The sequence below is a fragment of the Nicotiana attenuata genome, unplaced genomic scaffold (genome assembly GCF_001879085.1).
Source record: "Nicotiana attenuata strain UT unplaced genomic scaffold, NIATTr2, whole genome shotgun sequence".
Taxonomy (NCBI): Eukaryota; Viridiplantae; Streptophyta; class Magnoliopsida; order Solanales; family Solanaceae; genus Nicotiana; species Nicotiana attenuata.
In genome coordinates this window covers 25404-45538 of record NW_017672676.1, presented here as the reverse complement: position 1 = coordinate 45538, position 20135 = coordinate 25404, and the positions used below count along the sequence as shown (strand labels likewise).

At 41.2% G+C, this 20135-nt stretch overlaps 1 protein-coding gene across 1 annotated transcript; it reads left to right on the top strand.

The window, feature by feature from the left end:
- Positions 1 to 94: 94 nt before the first annotated feature.
- LOC109214073 (fructose-bisphosphate aldolase, cytoplasmic isozyme 1) lies at positions 95 to 4244 on the top strand. Its single transcript, XM_019377954.1, has 4 exons — positions 95 to 208; positions 2016 to 2396; positions 2604 to 2905; positions 3705 to 4244. Exons 1-4 carry the CDS (start codon positions 181 to 183, stop codon positions 4065 to 4067), a joined length of 1074 nt encoding a protein of 357 aa, XP_019233499.1. The 5' UTR covers positions 95 to 180; the 3' UTR covers positions 4068 to 4244.
- Positions 4245 to 20135: the final 15891 nt, after the last annotated feature.

Genomic DNA, 20135 nt, shown 5'->3' with positions numbered 1-20135 from the left:
TAAACCATGACGATAATCTTTGCTGGGCTAATCTGTTGACACGTGTCATGAAAGGATCATATAGAAATATCCACTCCAAAGTCATCTATATAGATTGGTTCCTAGCTTTTGGGTTCTCGTCCGTTCTCAGTTGGCTTTTTTATCCAAGTATTATCCTTTTAGCACTACTAATCCACAACCATGTCTGCCTTTGTTGGAAAATATGCTGGTAACCCCCTCTCTCACTCTCTCTTACTTTTATTCCATGCCAAAATGTAATTTAAGCAGTATATATACAACTATATATATATAAGAGAGACTAGCCTAGCATATAATTACATATACTATATTAGTTTGCTAGCATGCAAAGCCATACATACGTTATTATCTATAGTTTTCATTGTTTATGCAATTATATATTAAAGAAGATAGGATATTACGTGAATGATTGTCATGCAAGTTTGGTTGTATTCAACATGTAGAATCTAGCTATATTTGTTCAACAATTCATGTACTGTCTCCTTTAGGCGTCCACTTTATAATCCAATCCTCGATATCGAACACTAATGCAACAAACTGTTTTGGTTGCGTTACTCGTAAAAGTGGTTTGGATAATCTACCTGTATAGTTAGGGGAGCTCTTTCGCTCTTCACAGACAGTGTGAGAAAAATAATTTAAAGTTAGAAGTGTGCATCTCCAAAGAGAGCTTGCCTTTCAAGTTTGTAATAGTCTCTTGATTACTTTACTCTAGACTACTAATTGTAAATATTTCCTACTGTAGTAATAGTATATTACTGTTGTTTTTCCTTATTGAGAAGGGATTTCCATATCAAAATCCCAAGCATCCTTGTTTTTCTTTTGAGTTAATTTTATCCATGGTCTTGAACTTTTGTGTTTCTTACCAAAAGTCAATCTTTTTTTTTTGTTACATAAAAATCATTCAACTTTGTGTTTATTACACAAAAGTCATTTTTCTTTCTTTTGTTACACAAAAATCATTTTACTTTGCTCTAGTTATCACAAGTCACATGTACTTGAAAAGTCTATTATGCTCTTGATATTATATAAACCTTCATATTTATGTAATACCTTCTATATTATATACTATATAATATATTTTTAACTATGTAGTTTATTAATAAATAAAATAACTTAATGTTATTTTATTTATTATTTTTATAATATATTCATATATTTAATTTTTGCTTAACGTTAATTTTCAAAATATATTAGTAGCATTATTAAATTTGTCAGTAACTTTAATATANATCCCTAGGTACTACATGCAAAGTTTAGTTGGGGATATTTTCTTGGGGATTTACCTGGGCAATTGGTATTTAGAAAATTACACTACTAGAAATTCGGGAAAAACCGTCCAAAAAATCGACCAAGTTGGCGGTGATGGCCAATAACCGTCCAAAATGCGACCATTAACGTGTGGTCGGTATTTGAAGGTTGGAAGGCATACCGACCAAAGTTGGTCAGAAATTACCGACCAACTTCGGTCGGTCAATTAAATTCAAAAAAAAGAATTGCTGAAAAAAATTATTTTTTAACGCTACTAATATATCGTGAAAATTAAAGTTAAGAAAAAAAATTAAATATACGAATATATTATAAAAATAATAAATAAATACATAGTTAAAATTATATTGTATAGTATATATATACTATAGAAGGTATTACATAAATATGAATGTTTATATAATATCAAGGGCATAATAGACTTTTCAAGTAAAAATGTGACTTTTGTGATAACTAGAGCAAAATAAAATGATTTTTGTGTAACAAAAGAAAGAAAAGTGACTTTTGTGTAATGAACACAAAGTTGAATGATTTTTACGTAACAAAAAAAAGAAAAGTACTTTTGGGTAACAAACACAAAAGTTCAATGACCATGGATAAAATTATCTCTTTTCTTTTTATTCTCATGTATTTTGGCGTTCATTTTTGTTCCTATTAACTATCATGAATATTATTTCTGTGTGCTATATATTTCCTACAATAGTTGATCTCACATTAATTATGATATGCAGAGGAACTTATCAAGAACGCCAAGTACATAGCAATACCAGGGAAGGGTATTTTGGCAGCTGATGAAAGTACCGGCACTATTGGAAAACGTTTAGCTAGCATTAACGTTGAGAACATTGAGTCCAATCGTCAAGCTCTTCGTGAACTTCTCTTCACCTCTCCCAATGCTCTCACTTACCTCTCTGGTGTCATCCTCTTTGAGGAAACCCTTTACCAAAATACTTCGGATGGCAAGCCTTTTGTCGAAGTTCTCCAAGAAAATAATGTTGTTCCCGGCATAAAGGTGGACAAGGGCACAGTGGAATTAGCAGGAACCAATGGTGAGACTACAACTCAAGGTTTTGACTCTTTGGGCGCACGTTGCGCACAGTACTACAAAGCAGGTATGTGCTGAATTCTGTAATCATATCATTTTAAAGTTTAAGCTATTACTAAAACCACACTTTTAGTTATACTACATCTCAACATACCCCTCATGAGTGTTGCCGTGATTCCTTTTTCATGAGCCAAACACGTGGAACTATTTTTTGAGACCTCTTGTCTGCTCTGATATCAGTTTTAATGATTTAATTATATTATGTCTCAACAAGGTGCTCGATTTGCCAAGTGGAGAGCTGTGCTGAAAATTGGACCCACCGAGCCTTCTGAGTTGTCCATCCAGCAGAATGCTCAGGGACTAGCTCGTTATGCTATCATTTGCCAAGAGAATGGACTTGTGCCAATTGTTGAGCCAGAGATCCTCACTGATGGAAACCATGACATCAAGAAATGTGCTGCTGCTACTGAAACTGTTCTTGCAGCTGTTTACAAGGCTCTCAATGACCACCATGTTCTTCTTGAAGGAACTCTCTTGAAGCCCAACATGGTCACTCCTGGCTCTGATAGCCCAAAGGTAAGCATTTCTACTGTGCTAGCTTGCATTAATGTTGCATGTCAAATATATGTGTTTAGTATCTTGGGTGGTTATCCAGCTTTAGTAAGGAAAAATAACTCAAGTATGTCGATACTCTATATATTACAAAATATAAAAAATGTTAAAAAAAAGGATTTAAATCAGGTTTCAGAAACACAACTATCCTATCACTTATTCAATTTAGTCGGTTACCTCACAATTACATGATATCCTTGTGATGGCATTAAAAAAAGTTTTAAAATTTATTTTCGGACTCATCTGGAAGGGGAGCCTTGGCTTAACTGGTAAAGTTGCTGCCATGTGACCAGGAGCTTACGGGTTCGAGCCATGGAAACAGCCTCTTGCAGAAATGCAGGGTAAGGCTGCATACAATATACCCTTGTGGTACGGCCCTTCCCAGGACCCCGCACATAGCGGGAGCTTAGTGCACCGTACTGCTCTTTTTTTATCCGGACTCATCTAGCTAATACCTCTGTCACCTTGTGGCAGATCACGAGTTTTTATTTTTATCTTTTAAAGTGGTTCGGAAAATGAGTTTTTTCTTTTTGTGTGTTTAAATGGTATCATGATATCATGTAAAATTAGCTGATGACATGACTATGCCTACATTGTATTATGCATGTAACACAGTAACAGGCTTCGAAACAGATTTAACATCTTTCAGCATTTTCATTTTCTGTGATATGTAGACGTAGTTGAGTTGTTAAAGTTGGACGACCATATGTACAATCAATCCGAATAAATTGACAGTATAATATACCCTTGTTACTTGTCTTAGGTTGCAGCAGAGGTAATAGCAGAATACACAGTTACAGCGCTGCGCCGGACAGTGCCACCAGCAGTGCCAGGGATAGTGTTCTTGTCAGGAGGACAGAGTGAGGAAGAGGCAACAGTGAATCTAAATGCAATGAACAAATTGGAAGTGCTGAAGCCCTGGACACTGTCATTTTCCTTTGGTCGAGCTCTGCAGCAAAGTACACTTAAGACTTGGGCTGGAAAACAGGAAAATGTTGGCAAAGCCCAACAGGCATTTTTGGCAAGGTGCAAGGCCAATTCAGATGCCACTCTTGGAAAGTACACTGGTGGAAGTGCCACTGGAGCTGCTTCTGAGAGTCTCTTTGTTTCTGGCTACAAATATTAGGGGCAAATTGCAGTTGATAACAGCCTATACTATTTTCTTATGTGTTAAATTAGTAACTTCTTTGTGTCCTTTTAATTCAGACATCTTTGGAAGGCACTCTGTAAATTTCTTTTCAAAGTTTATATTCACTTAACAGAAAAATAAAGTAAAAAAGCTATATATTTCACTGATCTCTCATTTTGTGGTTATAGTTGTTTCATGTTTATTTGATACACACATTGTGAAGTTTGTAAGTAAATGCACGCATGAGAATTTAAAAAATGACGCTGTTTTAAGAGTAACTATTTTTGCTATATAAGGAGGATATTATACATTTATACTTGTGACTCAATAAGCCCAGAAAGTTCACTATTGATCAGGCAAATTAGTTTTCTGAATTTCCAGGAAGCTACAGTATATTAGAGGATTTTTCAGTGAATAATACCTTGTAGGGAAGCTTCAGCAAGAAGAATATATTGCAAGATTTTTGTATAAAGAAAAATTGTAATTATTCAATGCATGTTAAAAACTAAGCCCATATAGAAAAGAATTTCATTTCACTAAACTAAAAATAAGTATTCTCCAATTATAATCGAGATTCAGTAAAAATGCTTGATGTTGGTGCTTTGGGAATAAATGGATGAGAATTTGGGGGTAGATTCCATAAGGAGCCGAGACCTGTTGAGTTGGAACTTTAAAATATTTCTAATGAGTTCAAGTTCTACGCACTAATGGTGTAAAAATATCTACACAACTATAGATCACTCATTAGGTTATTGTCAGTAAATCTCTTGAAAGCATTAACTGATAATCTAGTAAAAATAATAACTAAACTACTACCACATGTTAAAATTTATTGACAGCGTAAATAAATATATTTTACTTAAATCCATATATCTTATTAGGATGCAGCTGCAGGTATTGGAGGGAATGATGGGGTGACAAACTTTAATGTGAAATCCTACCACCGAGGAGTTTGAAGGTAAGAGCTTGGTTAAAAGCCACAGGATGATTTATGATTTGTTGCAATATGAGTTACAGGATGGACTTCATGCATTATCATTTTATGTAACTCTTTTGCTCTTGTGGATGTGGTCCTCTCTCAATCATAGGATTCAGATAATTTAGTTGTGGAATTTTTTTCCCCTTAGATAATTAGTTTCAAGACGCGACCTACATGTACCTGAATGGCTGAATGTAGAGTTCAATTGATTATGACATATATCCGAGGAGAAGGTACGTATAATTCCACACATATATTCAAGTTATTCTTCCTTCAGTAGTGTATACAGATAAAATCGGTCTCGTAGTACATCCCGGTCTCCGACATGATAGGACAAGCTAAAGATACGGTAACGGGGGGCCTAGACCGAGGTACAGATCTCACCAATTCGGAGTCTGGACCATTACACCCACCCTCAAGGATATTAGGGTCGTGATTCGGGATCGTTTCTAGTCTTGATTAACTTCGAGGAACATTGTCAGGAGGTCGAGCACGGCCAATAGAAGACCGTGATATCTGTGACCGATCGAATATCACGGCGGGGATCTCGGCACGTACCGAGAAGAAATTGGCAATCAGTTAATTAGGAGATTTTTACCTTTTATAAAATTGTACCAAATGTAGGATTCCCCTACTATATAAAAGGGGTCTGATTTTTGTAAAAGACAAGGTAACTCGCACTTCAAGGCAATATATTATTATTTCCTATGCTATTAGCTATCTTTCTTGTTCATTATTGCTGATCGTAGTGCGCTCGGATCGAGTTCAATTATTTCACTGAGATTGGAACTATCTCACTCGTGTGGTTTGAATTATTTCTGTCTTTCTTTATTTGTAATTTAATTCATCAATTGTTTTGTGTCGAATTTTACTACGTATCCTTAAAACCAACTTACAAATTTAATTGTTATCCGATTTTGAGGGTAAACAGTTTGGCGCCCACCGTGGGGCTAAGGATAATAGTGGCTATTTGATACAAACTTCTATAACACACCCTATTTTACACTTGTTCTTTGAAGTGTCTCTGATTTCAGGCCAAAATCTAAAATGTCGTATTCCCAGTCAGCCCCTCTAGACGTAGACGCTGAATCCGGCCACCATGGCAAAAATGACAACGTGGCACCCGGAAACGAGGTGCCCCCAGCCGACCTCGGCGGAGTCCCGGTCGCAGACCCGATCGACGTTAGCTTGCATGTGGCCATCAATACAAATTTGCCCACCGATCCAAATAACAACATCCGCAGAGATGTCCGATCGGTTGCACAAAGCACGCACAATGGCGAAGATAGTGGGATCAAATTGCGGGTAATCTTCAAAATGTTACAGGCTTAACAGGCAGCGATAGCCCAACTCCATAACCAGAGCCGTGCTCCGAGCAGGATTGAGCCCTAACCATCCTGGGAAGACGTCCACAGAAATGAACCGACCCCAGAGAGACCGAATGAAAAGGAGTCGGGGACCAACCCCGAGACCATGAAGATGCTCGAAGAACTAACGAAACGGATAGAATCGGGGGAGAAGAGAATCGAAGCAAATGACAAGAAGGTGGAAACCTACAATTCCAGGGTTAATCAAATCCTAGGAGCACTACCGATATTGAAAGGCCCGGACTCCAAGAAGTTTGTTCAGAAACCTTTTCCTCTAAGTGCCGCTCCAAAGCCAATTCCTAAGAAGTTCCGCATGCCCGAGATTTCTAAGTACAACGGTATGACCGATCCAAACGGGCACGTGACTTCCTACACATGTGCCATCAAAGGGAATGATTTGGAAGATGATGAGATCGAGTCTATCCCGCTGAAAAAGTTCGGGGAAACTCTATCCAAGGGAGCCATGATATGGTACCATAACCTATCTCCTAATTCTATTGACTCATTTGCTATGCTTGCAGATTCCTTCTTAAAAGCACATGCCGGAGCTATCAAGGTCGAGACCAGGAAGTCAGACCTCTTCAAAGTAAAACAGAGGGATAATGAAATGCTCAGAGAGTTTGTGTCCCGATTTTAAATGGAGAGAATGGACTTACCCACCGATTCCGGACGATTGGGCCATTCAAGATTTCACCCAGGGACTCAATGTTCGAAGCTCGGTGGCTTCACAGCAGTTAAAACAAAATCTGATAGAATATCCGGCTGTTACTTGGGCCAACGTGCATAACCGGTATCAATCAAAACTCAAAGTCGAACATGATCAACTTGGGGCCCCTTCGAGGTACATTTATCCCGTCAGAGCCGTCGATAGAGCCAAGAGAACATTGATCGTGAACCGAGATCAAGCAAGGATCGTTATCAACCATACAATGGGAATTGAAGAGGTAATGGATCCGGGAGAAACCTCATAAGAAGTGAAAGGAGAAGTGATCGAGGTCACAGTAACTGAGGACTCATGAGCAAGAACGGTTTCGACTGGCCTATCAGCTTAAGGAAGCACTGAGGTTATCAGAATCCAACTTTAACGTCGATGCTGCCACCATTGTATCATCTATCAGACGCATCGAGGATACCAAATGGCCTCGACCTCTACAATCCGATCCAGCCCAAATCCTAACCAGATGTGCAAATATCATGGCACTCACGGCCACAGAACAGAGTTAAGAGAGGAATTAGCCTGGTTATTCAACGACGGGCATCTTCGAGAATTCCTGAGCGACCGAGCCAAGAATCATTTCAGGAATAGGCATTCTAATAAACAAACCAAACAAGAAGAACCTCAACACGTCATCAATATGATCATAGATGGGTCGATGTCCCTCAGGGGCCGATGTTGAAGCGCACCAAAGTATCCATCACGAGGGGAAAACGGACTCGAGATTACATACCGGAAGGAACCTTGTCTTTCAACAACGAGGACGCGGAAGAGATTGTACATCCCCACAATGATGCACTGGTAATATCTGTACTCATAAATAAATCTCGAGTTAAGCATGTGTTAATTTATCTAGGTAGCTCGGCCAACATCATCCGATCGAGGGTCGTAGAGCAGTTCGGTCTACAAGATCAAATCGTGCCTGCAGTCCAAGTTCTAAACGGATTCAAAATGTCATGTGAAACCACTAAGGGGGAGATAACATTATCGGTGAATGCCGCGGGGACCATCCAGGAAGCCAAGTTTTATGTGATCGAAGGAGATATGAGGTACAACGCTCTATTCGGGAGGCCATGGATCTACAATGCCCTCGACTCTGCACCAAGTGTTAAAATTCCCAACACCGGGAGGGATAAAACAATCTACAGAGAACAGCCAGCCGCAAAGGAAATGTTTGCGGTCGAAGAGGCGATTTCGATATCCGTACTTGCAACGACAAAGGGGCCAAGTTTGGTCACAAAGCAAGAAGCTAATAACAATTAACGACACCGGCCCGACCCAACCGGAGAAGCAGGGGGCTGATGAAGACGGTGATTACTGGGTTCCCAGGTCTTTTATAGCCCCTGATGATTCTGACGCCACTAAATCGACGGACGAGGAGCTGGAACACGTCATATTGATCGAGCATCTACCCGATAAAAAGGTATACCTGGGCACGAGGTTAAGCCCCAAGCTCAGGAAAAAACTCATTCAATTTCTTATTGCTAACATAGATTGTTTTGCTTGGTCCCACCTTGATATGACAAGGATCCCGCTAGAAATAACCACTCACAAGCTGAGCCCGGACTCGAATTTTCGTCCGGTCAAACAGGAAAGGAGGCCTCAATCTAAAGTCAAGCATGCATTCATCAAGGACGAGGTATCTAAACTCCTTAAAATAGGGTCCATTCGGGAGGTTACATACCCGGATTGGTTAGCAAACATAGTGTTAGTCCCCAAGAAGGGGAATAAATTAAGAATGTGTGTGGACTATAAAGATTTGAATAAGGCATGCCCCAAGGACTCTTTCCCTCTTCCCAATATCGATTGCATATCGATGTGACGGACGGCCACGAGATCCCCAGTTTTCTCGATGCCTATTCGGGGTAAAACCAAATTCGGATGGACCCGGATGATCAGGAAAAGACATCCTTCATCACTAAGTACGGTACCTACTGCTATAGCGAATGCCATTCAGACTAAAAAATACTGGTGTCACTTATCAACGCAAAGTAAATCGTATGTTTGAAGAAAAAATAGGAAAGTCAATGGAGGTTTACGTTGATGACATATTAGTTAAGTCCCTGCAAGCAGAGGACCATTTGAAACATTTGCAGGAAACCTTCAACATATTGAAGAAGTACAATATGAAGCTGAACCCAGAAAAATGCGCGTTCGGAGTTGCGTCCGGGATATTCCTCGGATTCATGGTGTCTAACTGAGGTATCGAGATCAACCCTGATAAAAGCAACGCCATAGAAGACATTACCGTAGTGGACAACATCAAGGCCGTAAAAAGGTTAACCGGACGCATAGCTGCTTTGGGTCAATTCATTTCGAGATCCTCCGACAAAAGCCATCGACTCTTCTCACTATTGAAAAAGAAAAATAACTTCTCATGGACTCCGGAGTGCCAACAAGCCTTGGAGGAACTCAAGTGGTACCTCTCGAGCCCGCCTCTACTTCACACTCCGACGGGCGAACAGTTGTACCTGTACTTGGCAGTATCCGAAGTAGCGGTAAGTGGAGTTCTGGTTCGGGAAGAAGAAGGTATATAATTTCCAATCCATTATGTCAGCAGGACTCTAGGCGAGGCCGAAACTAGGTATCCTTACCTAGAGAAATTGGTGCTCGCTTTGCTAAGCGCCTCTAGAAAGCTAAAACCGTACTTTCAATGCCACCCTATATGTGTATTAACTACTTACCCATTGAGAAACATAATGCATAAACCCGAGCTCTCGGGACGATTGGCCAAATGGGCCTTCGAAGTCAGTGGGTACGATATCGAATATCGGCTCGGCACCGCCATCAAGTCTCAAATTTTGGCGGACTTTGTGGCTGATTTTACACCAGCCTTTATACCCCAGGTCAAAAAAGAGTTGCTGTTAAACTCGGGGACTTCATTGGGAATCTGGACCCTCTTTACGGATGGTGCCTCGAACGCAAAGGGGTCCGAACTTGGCATTGTATTAGAGCCACCAACAGGTAATATAGTTAGACAATCTATTAGGATTGTAAAATTGACTAACAACGAGGCCGAGTATGAGGTCATGATTGCAAGTCTCGAACTGGCCAAAATCTTGGGGGCAGAAGTGATCGAAGCCAAGTGTGACTCCCTCCTTGTGGTGAACCAAGTTAATGGGATGTTCGAAGTCAGAGAGGAACGAAAACAAAGATACTTGGATAAACTCCAGGTAACATTACATTGGTTCAAGGAGTGGACTTTACAACACGTGCCTCGAGACCAAAACCGTGAGGCTGATGCTCTCGCCAACTTGGGATCATCGGTCGACGGTGATGAGTTCAGCTCGGGGGCGGTCGTAACACTCATGAGATCGGTAGTGGAAGAAGGTCACGCCGAGATAAACTCAACAAGCCTAAGTTGGGACTGGAGAAATAAATAAAGAGTATATGAAGACCGGAAAACTGCCTTCGGATCCCAAAGAATCAAGAACTCTGCGCACGAAGGTAACCCGGTTCAGCTTGTCCGATGACGGTATTATGTTCCCGAGAATGTTCGATGGTCCACTCGCAATATGCCTAGGACCGGGAGACACTGAGTATGTTGTTAGGGAAGTCCATAAAAGCACCTGGTGCCAAATAATTAGTTCGGAAGATAATCAGAGTCGGCTACTATTGGGTCGACATGGAGAAGGACGCGAAGGAGTTCGTACGAAAATGCAATAGATGTCAAAGGCATGCTCCGATGATTCACTAGCCTGGGGAGATGTTACATTCGGTCTTGTCACCCTGGCCGTTCATGCAACGAGGGATGAACATCGTTGGCCCCCTTCCATGGGCACCCGGCAAGGCTCAATTTATATTGTTTATGACTGAATATTTTTCTAAATGGGTGGAAAACTAGGCGTTTGAGAAAGTCATGGAGAAGGAGGTCACCGATTTCATCTGGGACCATATAATATGCCGGTTCGGAATGCCGGTCGAGATCGTGTGCGACAATAGAAAACAGTTCATCGGCAGCAAAGTAAGCAAGTTTTACGAAGATCATAAGATCAAAAGGATCCTCTCAACACCTTATCACCCTAGTGGGAACGGGTAATGATAAGTAGGGATTTTGACCGCTTATTTGCTCTTTTTTACTTGCGTTTTAGCTCAAAAATTCTTAAAGGTATTCCCGAAAACTAATAAAATGCGCTTTCGTGCAAGAATATTGGAAAATGAGACAAAGAAGTCAAAATCAACTCATAAATGAGTCAAAAGCGGACAAGGACCAAAACAAGGCAAGAAGGCCCATAGTGCGGACCGTATAATACTGTGTGCGGCCGTAGAACAATGAAAGAGCACTATCATGTGTCCGTCAGAGTATGCAAACCGCACAATTAATATGTGGCCGCAGAAGAGGAGATTCAGAGAGTTAGTTTCTGGGCAAGCTGAAGATATGCGGACCGCACTATAATTGTGCGGCCGAAGGATGACAAGTGCGGCCGCACTCACAATTATGCGGTTCGCAGAAGAGAAGAATCAGAGAGCCATATTCCAGTCCAAGTTCAAGTGTGCGGCCGCACTCAGAATTATGCGGTCTGCACAATCAAATAAAGTCCGGCCACATCCCACTTTTATGCGACCGCAGAAGGCCAGTTGACCAGTCAAGCTCAAATGTGCGGACCGCACACAGAATTGTGCGGCCGCACAACCTCCGCAGTGGAATTTTTGTCAGATATTTTCAGCTTAGTATAAATAGAACTTTTTGTCATTTTTAGGTTAAGTTGTATCAGTGTAGAGCACCTAAGCCGTTTTTCTTTACTTATTTGAGTAATATTGTACTAGATTAGCTTCTAAACATTAGATTTTCTTTACCTAATCAATTATTATGCATTCTATCTTAATTTCTTCTTTAGTTTCTTTATTTTTAATGAGTAGCTAAATTTCTAGCTAGGGTTGTGGCCCAACCCTAATATGGGTACTTAATGGGTGTTTGATTTAGGGTTTGTTTATGATTGGGTTAGTGATATTTAGCGTAGTTCTTGCTTGAATTCAAGAATTAATGGTTGTCAACATTGATTCATGCCTAATTGACTTAGTCTCTACTTGAAAAAGAGAGACTGAGTCTAGGAAAGCTTGGCTAACAAGAAATTGGGGTGAACTCAAGAAATTGAAGGGTCAAATCTAGAGTTAGTAATAGGGGTGGGCATAAAATCCGAAAAACCGAATTGCGAACTGAACCGGATTAATTCGGTATTTCGGTTTCGGTCTAATTCGGTATTGCATTTTCGGTATTTCGGTATTTCGGTACGGTTCTCGGTATTAGAATTTTGAAATTTCGGTATACCGAAATACCGAAATTTTAAAGCCTTTTTTTTGGACCCTGCCCAGCCCCAAGCCCAATTTTATAATTTAATTCCCAATTTCCCATCGCCCCACCCCTACCTCAAGCCCAACTGCCCAAGCCCACACTTCTTTAAACCTAAAAGAGGAAGTAACTCCAAAAACGAAATTGTGAAAGAGCAATGAGTTTTTTTTTGGTTATCGAGAAGTGCCCGATTATTATACTCTTACATTCAACAAATCAAATCTTTCTTTTCTTTTTTCCCCCTGCAATTTGCTTAGGAAAGACATACTAATACTAGACTATAGGAATATATTTGATTCACTTTTTTTTAATTAAATAAGTGAATAAAAAAAATTGAATCTATAAAGCCCGTGAAGTTTTGAATATTAAATAAAGGAAGAGAAAAAACAATGCAAAGGCATTAAAACCCACTCAGAGCGTGACCATGTACCACGAGATTTTTGAAATTTGGCACAATCTGAAAGAAAAGAAGAAGTGTAGATTTTTCCTCTTCTTTTTTTTTGGTACTTGTTTGAAATTAAAATTATTTTTCAACTTTCAGCTAAGATATTTAAAAATTCCACAATTTTTTCGTCTAGGAGAGATACACAAAAATTGTTAAGCAAAGCTTGATCCAATAAAATGAAGATGAAAAAGTATCATTTATAGTACCCTTTTAGTTAAAGACTTAAAATGGGACTTCCCTTATCCAACAGAGCCTTATACAATTTAATCCCAGAATGTGAATATGCCAATTATTCTAAAAGCTTGAGGCCTTTCAATTTGAACTCATCTGAATATAACATCTGGTCTTCATCCTCATCTATTATTGTTGAACCACAGAATGGATTAGGGAACACACTGTCCAACTTTGTGTTAGCTTATTTAGAAAATATTAAACGGAAACCGTACCGAAACCGTACCGAAATAAAATAATAAATATCAAACCGTACCGAAATAATTTGGTACGGTATTTGGTTATGTATAGTTGATAAACCGAATACCGAAATACCAAATCGAAATTCTTAAATACCGAACCGAAATACCGAATGCCCACCCCTAGTTAGTAAGACCCGATTTGAGCATATATAACTCGTTTTGGTGCAATACCCATTTGGACTTGAGAAAGCCAAATTGGACAAAATCACTCAAACTACCGAGAGGTATGGGTAATTGCGTGTGATTGATATATTACAACCCCGACCAATCAAACTTGCCCTGAGTTTACAACCCGTTAGGTAACCACCTAGGTGGAAGTCACGACCCTAGATCTTTATCATTTGAAAAATAACCATACCAAAAATATTGTCTTCTAGTTTTATAATTGCAATAAATAGCTTAAATTAGAAATAGAAACAACAAACAAGAATGTGGAAGTGGAATTTGAGGCACATCATACAATTACACTAAATATATACCTAATCCCAATTCTAACTCCCCGTGGATTTGACCTCGACTTGCGTTGGGGTTTTATTATTGCTTCGACCACCTCACTACCTATATTTGTGGTGTGAGTTTGGGCGACATCAATTTTTGGCGCCATTGACGGGGAGTTAAACGGATTTAGCTATATATCTAGATTTTTGTGTGTTTTGTCTTCTTTTCCTTCCGAGTCACTAACTTTGTTTATTAATTGATTATAGGTACGAGAATGGCTCTCAACAACGAGCCCATCAAAATGTGCCATTGGGGGAGGAAGTGAACGATGACCAAGTTGATGAGGTTCCTCTTGAACCTCAAGCAAATAGATGAGGCCGCCCGCCTTATGATAATGTTACCGTCCCCCCCCCCCCTCACCTCCACCAATAGCAGCAACTCACTGATAGTTACCGAACGAGGGTTATGCAAGTGCTATAGTCCCGCCCCGTATTAGGGCGGGCAACTTCCAAATCACCAATGTGATGCTTACACTACTTGAGCAACGGGGATTCTTCACCGGGGCTCCGAGTCAAAGTGCTTACAAGCATCTCAAAGGGTTCGTCGATACTTGTTGGGGGACCAAGCAAACAAATGTCTCCGAGGATGCGCTACGGTTGAGGCTATTTCTCTTTTCTCTACGGTAGGCATTGGACTGGTTAGAGATATTGCCCAATCATTCCATCCATACATGGGATGAGTTGGCGGAGAAATTCATTGCCAAATTCTTCTCTCCAGGACACATGGCGACACGCAGGATGAGATTCTTGCATTCAAGCAAGAACCCAATGAGCCATTGCACGAGATTTGGGAAAGATATCATACCATGGTCAAAGAGTGACCGAATAATGATATGACCGAGGCCATGATCCAACAAACCTTCTACAGGGGGATCAACACAACAAATCATGGCGGATACCTCATCGACATGGCAAAGTAGAGCCAATGTTCCTCAAGGTGACCCTAATGTCATTCACCTACACAAGGAACTACATGATCATGCGCAAACTATTGCCGAGTTGACAACTACAATGAACCAATTGGCCAAAGCTCAGCTTCAACAAGTTCAAGGGCCGAAATAAGTGAATGCGATAGAAGGTGTAAATATGATGATGAACAAGAGATGGCAACAAGGTCAACAAATGCAAAGCCGTCCGGAACAATTCATGCAAGATGAAAGTGGTTAGGATCAAGGTGATTCGTTCAATGAGCAAGAAGAAGAAGTTCAATATGTCAACAATTATCAAGGCCAGAGAAACAATGCTCAAGGACCAAATCAACAACAATGGCAGTCACAAGGAAATTAGAACAACCAAAGCCACCAAGGCAATTGGAGTGGTGGTAATAATAATCAAAGCAATTGGAATAATCAAGGTAACCAAGGCAATTGGGGAGGTAATAATCAAGGCAATTGGGGTGGCAACAATCAAGGCAATTGAGGAGGTAATAACCAAGGAGGGTGGAACAACAACAACAATCGGGGGCCGGGTCTTCTAAGGCCCCCGATGTTCCAACAATCGAGAAATCCACCTCCCTATCCTTCTGAAGGTTCGAGCTCTTCTAAAAATGAGATGGTTAGAATTGAGAATATGTTTAAATCGATGATGGAGAAGAATGCTGACTCCGATGCTCAACTAGCCTCTCACAACACTTCTATTCACAATTTGAAGGTTCAATTAGGCCAAATCTCGCAAGCTTGGAACACTCGTGCTAAGGGGGCACTACCTAGTGATACGGTGGTGAATCCGAAGAGTGGGAATAATACGGGACATTCTTTGGCTGTGACTACTGGGAGATGCAACAACCTCAAATCAAAGAAGAATTGTGGATGAAGATGTTGTGGTTCAAGAAGATGAAATTCCAAGAAATGTGGTTCAAGCCAATGAATAAGTGAGAATTGATATTGATGAAAGTGTGGAGGAGACACAAGAAGAAGTTAACCCGTCTAGGGAACATGTGATTGACATGCCGGAACCGGTAATGCCAAAGGCTAATGCACCAATGCCAAGGCCTCCTCCTCCATATCCTCAAAGGCTTGCAAAGCAAAATAGTGAGAACCAATTTAAAAAGTTTATTGATATGATGAAGAGTTTGTCTATTAATATGCCATTGGTTGAGGCCTTGGAACAAATGCCGAGATATGCAAAGTTCATAAAGGACTTGGTAACCAAGAAACGACCGATGAATTGTGAGACCATCAAGATGACACATCAAGTGAGTTCTATTGTGCACTTAATGACTCCAAAATTGGAAGATCCGGGCGCTTTCACAATCCCTTGTACTATTGGGAGTGCTGACATTGCCAAAGCTTTATGTGATCTAGGGGGGAGTGTCAACTTGATGCCTAGTGTTCAAAACTTTGGGGATTGGGCAACCAAGACCCACATCCATGAGGTTGCAAATGGCGGATTGAACAATGAAGAGACCTTTGGGCATTATTGATGATGTGTTGGTTCGATTTGACAAGTTCATCCTCCCGGCGGACTTTGTGATACTTGATTATGAAGTGGACTATGAGGTGCCTATCGTTTTGGGTAGACCTTTCCTCGCTACGGGTAAGGCTCTTGTTGATGTGGAAGCCGATGCTCACTTTCCAAGTGGGTGACGAAAAGGTGGTCTTCCATGTGTGCAAATCTATGAGGCAACCGAATAGTAATGAAGTTTGTTCGTTCGTGGATTTGGTGACGGATGTGATTATTGACGATGCTAGTGCCACAATGAATGTTGAGGATAATTTGGAAGCCTTTTTGGTCAATCTTGATGATATTGAGGAGAAAGAAGGCTATGTGGAGTGTGTGAATGCATTGCAGGGCATGGGGTTGTACACTTATGAGCCATGCAAGCTATCTTTGGATCTTGAAAACCGGAAGACTCCTCCAACAATGCCCTCAATGGAGGAGCCTCCCACTTTGGAGTTAAATCCATTGCCTCCACATCTCAGGTATGAATTCCTTGGCCCTTCTTCCACTTTACCGGTTATCCTTTCTTCTTGCTTAACTAACATGCAGGTAGAGTCCACATTGGAGGTGCTACAAAGGAGGAAAAGAGCAATCAGATGGACTTTGGCAGATATCCAGGGCATAAGCCTCGCCTTTTGCATGCACAAGATTATTTTGGAGGAGGGTGCCAAACCCTCCGTTGAACATCAAAAGAGGCTAAATGAAGCGATGCAAGAGGTGGTGAAGAAGGAGATAATCAAGTGGTTGGATGCCGGGGTTGTTTACCCCATTTCCGATAGCTCGTGGACCTCTCCGGTGCAATGTGTCCCAAAGAAAGGGCGAATGACTGTGGTAACAAATGACAAGAATGAATTGATCCCCACAAGAACCGTCACCGGGTGGAGAGTGTGCATGGACTATAGGAAGCTCAACAAAGTCACTCGGAAAGACCACTTCCCGCTTCTATTTCTTGATCAAATGCTTGATAGGTTGGGCGGACGTGCTTTTTATTGCTTCCTTGATGGATACTCCGACTACAATCAAATCCTTATTGCTTCTGAGGACCAAGAGAAGACCACTTTCACTTGTCCCTATGGTACTTTCGCATTCTCGCGAATGCCATTTGGTTTGTGTAATGCACCGGTGACTTTTCAACGGTGTATGATGGCTATTTTCACCAACATGGTGGAGGATATTCGTGAGGTCTTCATGGATGATTTTTCCGTGGTTGTGAATTCTTTTGAAGATTGCTTGAAGAATTTGGATAGGGTATTGGCTAGATGTGAGGAGACAAATTTGATGTTGAATTGGGAAAATTGTCACTTCATGGTCGAGGAAGGAATTGTCCTCGGCCACAAAATTTCAATGCATGGTATTGAGGTCGACAAGGCCAAAATTGAGGTGATCTCCAAACTCCCTCCCCCTACATCTGTGAAGGGAGTGAGGAGCTTCTTGGTTCATGCAGGTTTCTATCGCCGATTCATCAAGGACTTTTCCAAGGTGGTAAACCCTTTGAGTAAACTTTTGGAAAAGGATGCCAAGTTCCATTTCAACGAAGATTGTATGAAGGCATTCGAATTGCTTAAGTTCAAGTTGACTACTACTCCTATTATTACCGTACCGGATTGGAGCTTGCCTTTTGATCTCATATGTGACGCTAGTGAAGTGGCAGTTGGAGCAGTGTTGGGGAAAAGAATCAAAAAAATCTTCCACCCGGTCTACTACGCTAGCAAGACCATGAATGATTCCCAAGTCAACTACACAATGACCGAAAAGGAGCTACTTGCTATTGTTTTTGCTATGAAGGAGTTTCGCCCGTATTTGATGGGTACAAGAGGTGATTGTTCACACCGACCATGCAGCGCTTTGGTATTTGATCAGTAAGAAGGATTATAAGGCAAGGTTAATGTGGTGGGTGCTTCTATTGCAAGAGTTTGATCTAGAGATTCAAGACCGCAAGGGTAGTGAAAATCAAGTGGCGGACCACTTTTCCCGATTGGAGGAGGAGGGGAGGCCACATAACGGCCTTGAGATCAATGATTCATTTCCCGACGAGCAACTCCTAGCCATTTAAACGACCGGGATGCCATGGTTTGCCGATTTATCCAATTATCTTGTGGGCGGCATTGTACCGAATGAGTTCTCTTCGAACCAAAGGAAGAAGCTCAAACGGGATTTCCTTGACTATAATTATTGCGATGAGCCGTATCTTTTCCGGATATGTACCGATGGTTTGATCCGACGATGTGTGCCGAAGGAAGAACAAATAGGAATTCTTGAGGCTTTTCACTCTTCACCATATGGTGGTCACCATGGTGGAGCGAGAATGACAACAAAAGTGTTGATTTGTGGATTCTATTGGCCTACTCTCTACAAGGACGCTAGTGAGCTTGTCAAGCGTTGTGATGAATGCCAAAGGGCCGCTGGGATTTCTAAGAAGAACGAGATGCCCCTCACCACCATCTTGGAAATTGATATCTTTGATGTTTGGGTATTGATTTCATGGGACCGTTCGTGAGCTCTTGTGGGAACACTTACATTTTGGTAGCTGTGGACTATGTGTCAAAATGGGTTGAAGCCGTGGCTTACCCAACAACGAAGCTCGAAGTGTGGTGGCATTCTTGAAAAAGAACATCTTCACAAGGTTTGGTACCCCAAGGGCCATTATTAGTGATGGGGGTTCGCACTTTTGCAGCCGGGCTTTTGATACCTTACTCACCAAGTATGGTGTCACTCACAAAGTCTCGACCCCCTACCATCCTCAAGCAAGCGGACAAGTTGAATTCTCCGACCGGGAGATCAAGAGTATTTTGTCAAAGACTGTGAATGCCAACCGGACGGATTGGTCAAGAAAACTTGATGATGCTCTTTGGGCTTATAGGATGGCCTACAAGATGCCGATTGGGATGTCTCCATATCGATTGGTATTTGGGAAGGCGTGTCATCTTCCGGTAGAACTTGAGCATAAGGCCATGTGGGCTTTGAAGAAGTTGAACCTTGAGTGGGATGTCGCTGCAAACTTAAGGGTGGCACATTTGAATGAGCTTGATTAATTCCGGTATCATGCCTACACAAGTTCGTCCCTTTACAAGGAGAAGATGAAGTACTTCCATGACAAGTGCATCCACAACAAGGAGTTTAAAGAAGGTGATCTTGTGCTATTGTTCAATTCCCGGTTAAGGATGTTTCTGGGCAAGTTGAAATCAAAATGGAGTGGCCCCTTTGAAGTGGTGAATGTAACCCCTTTTGGTGCTCTAGATGTGAAAAATAAGAATGATGAGGTGTTTAGAGTTAATAGGCACTGGGTTAAACATTATCATGGCAAGGTTGATGATGGCCACATTATGGCGGTTCTTCATTTCAAGTGATTGGTAATCTGCATCGTGCCGCGACGTTAAATCAGGCGCTTCTTGGGAGGCAACCCATGTGTCTTTTTCTTTTTCTTGTTTTTCTTTTTTAGATTAGATAGGATTTGTTTTGGGCTAACTATTTTTGAAGTGTATACAGGAATGGGTGTGTATTGTACGGACTGTGCAAGAAAAATTGGCTAAGTGTCACAAAAGTGAGGACCGCACCAGAATTATGCGGACCGAACAATCACTCTGCGACCGCACAATTCTGTATGCGGTCGCACATCTGAAAGACCAAAAGTGCATGCTCTCTGAAGTTTGGCCTGTCAAAGTTCATTAACAAAGTGCGGCCGCACACAAAATTGTGCGGTCCGCACAAATTCTGCGGCCACACTCACTTTTGTGCGGACCGCAACAATTCTTCAAAGGTACAGGTAAGGAGTGCGGACCACACTCAAAATTGTGCGGCCGCACTCAAGTAAGTCTGGGCCCACTTGGGTCAACCTATAAATAGGAATTTCATGCACTATT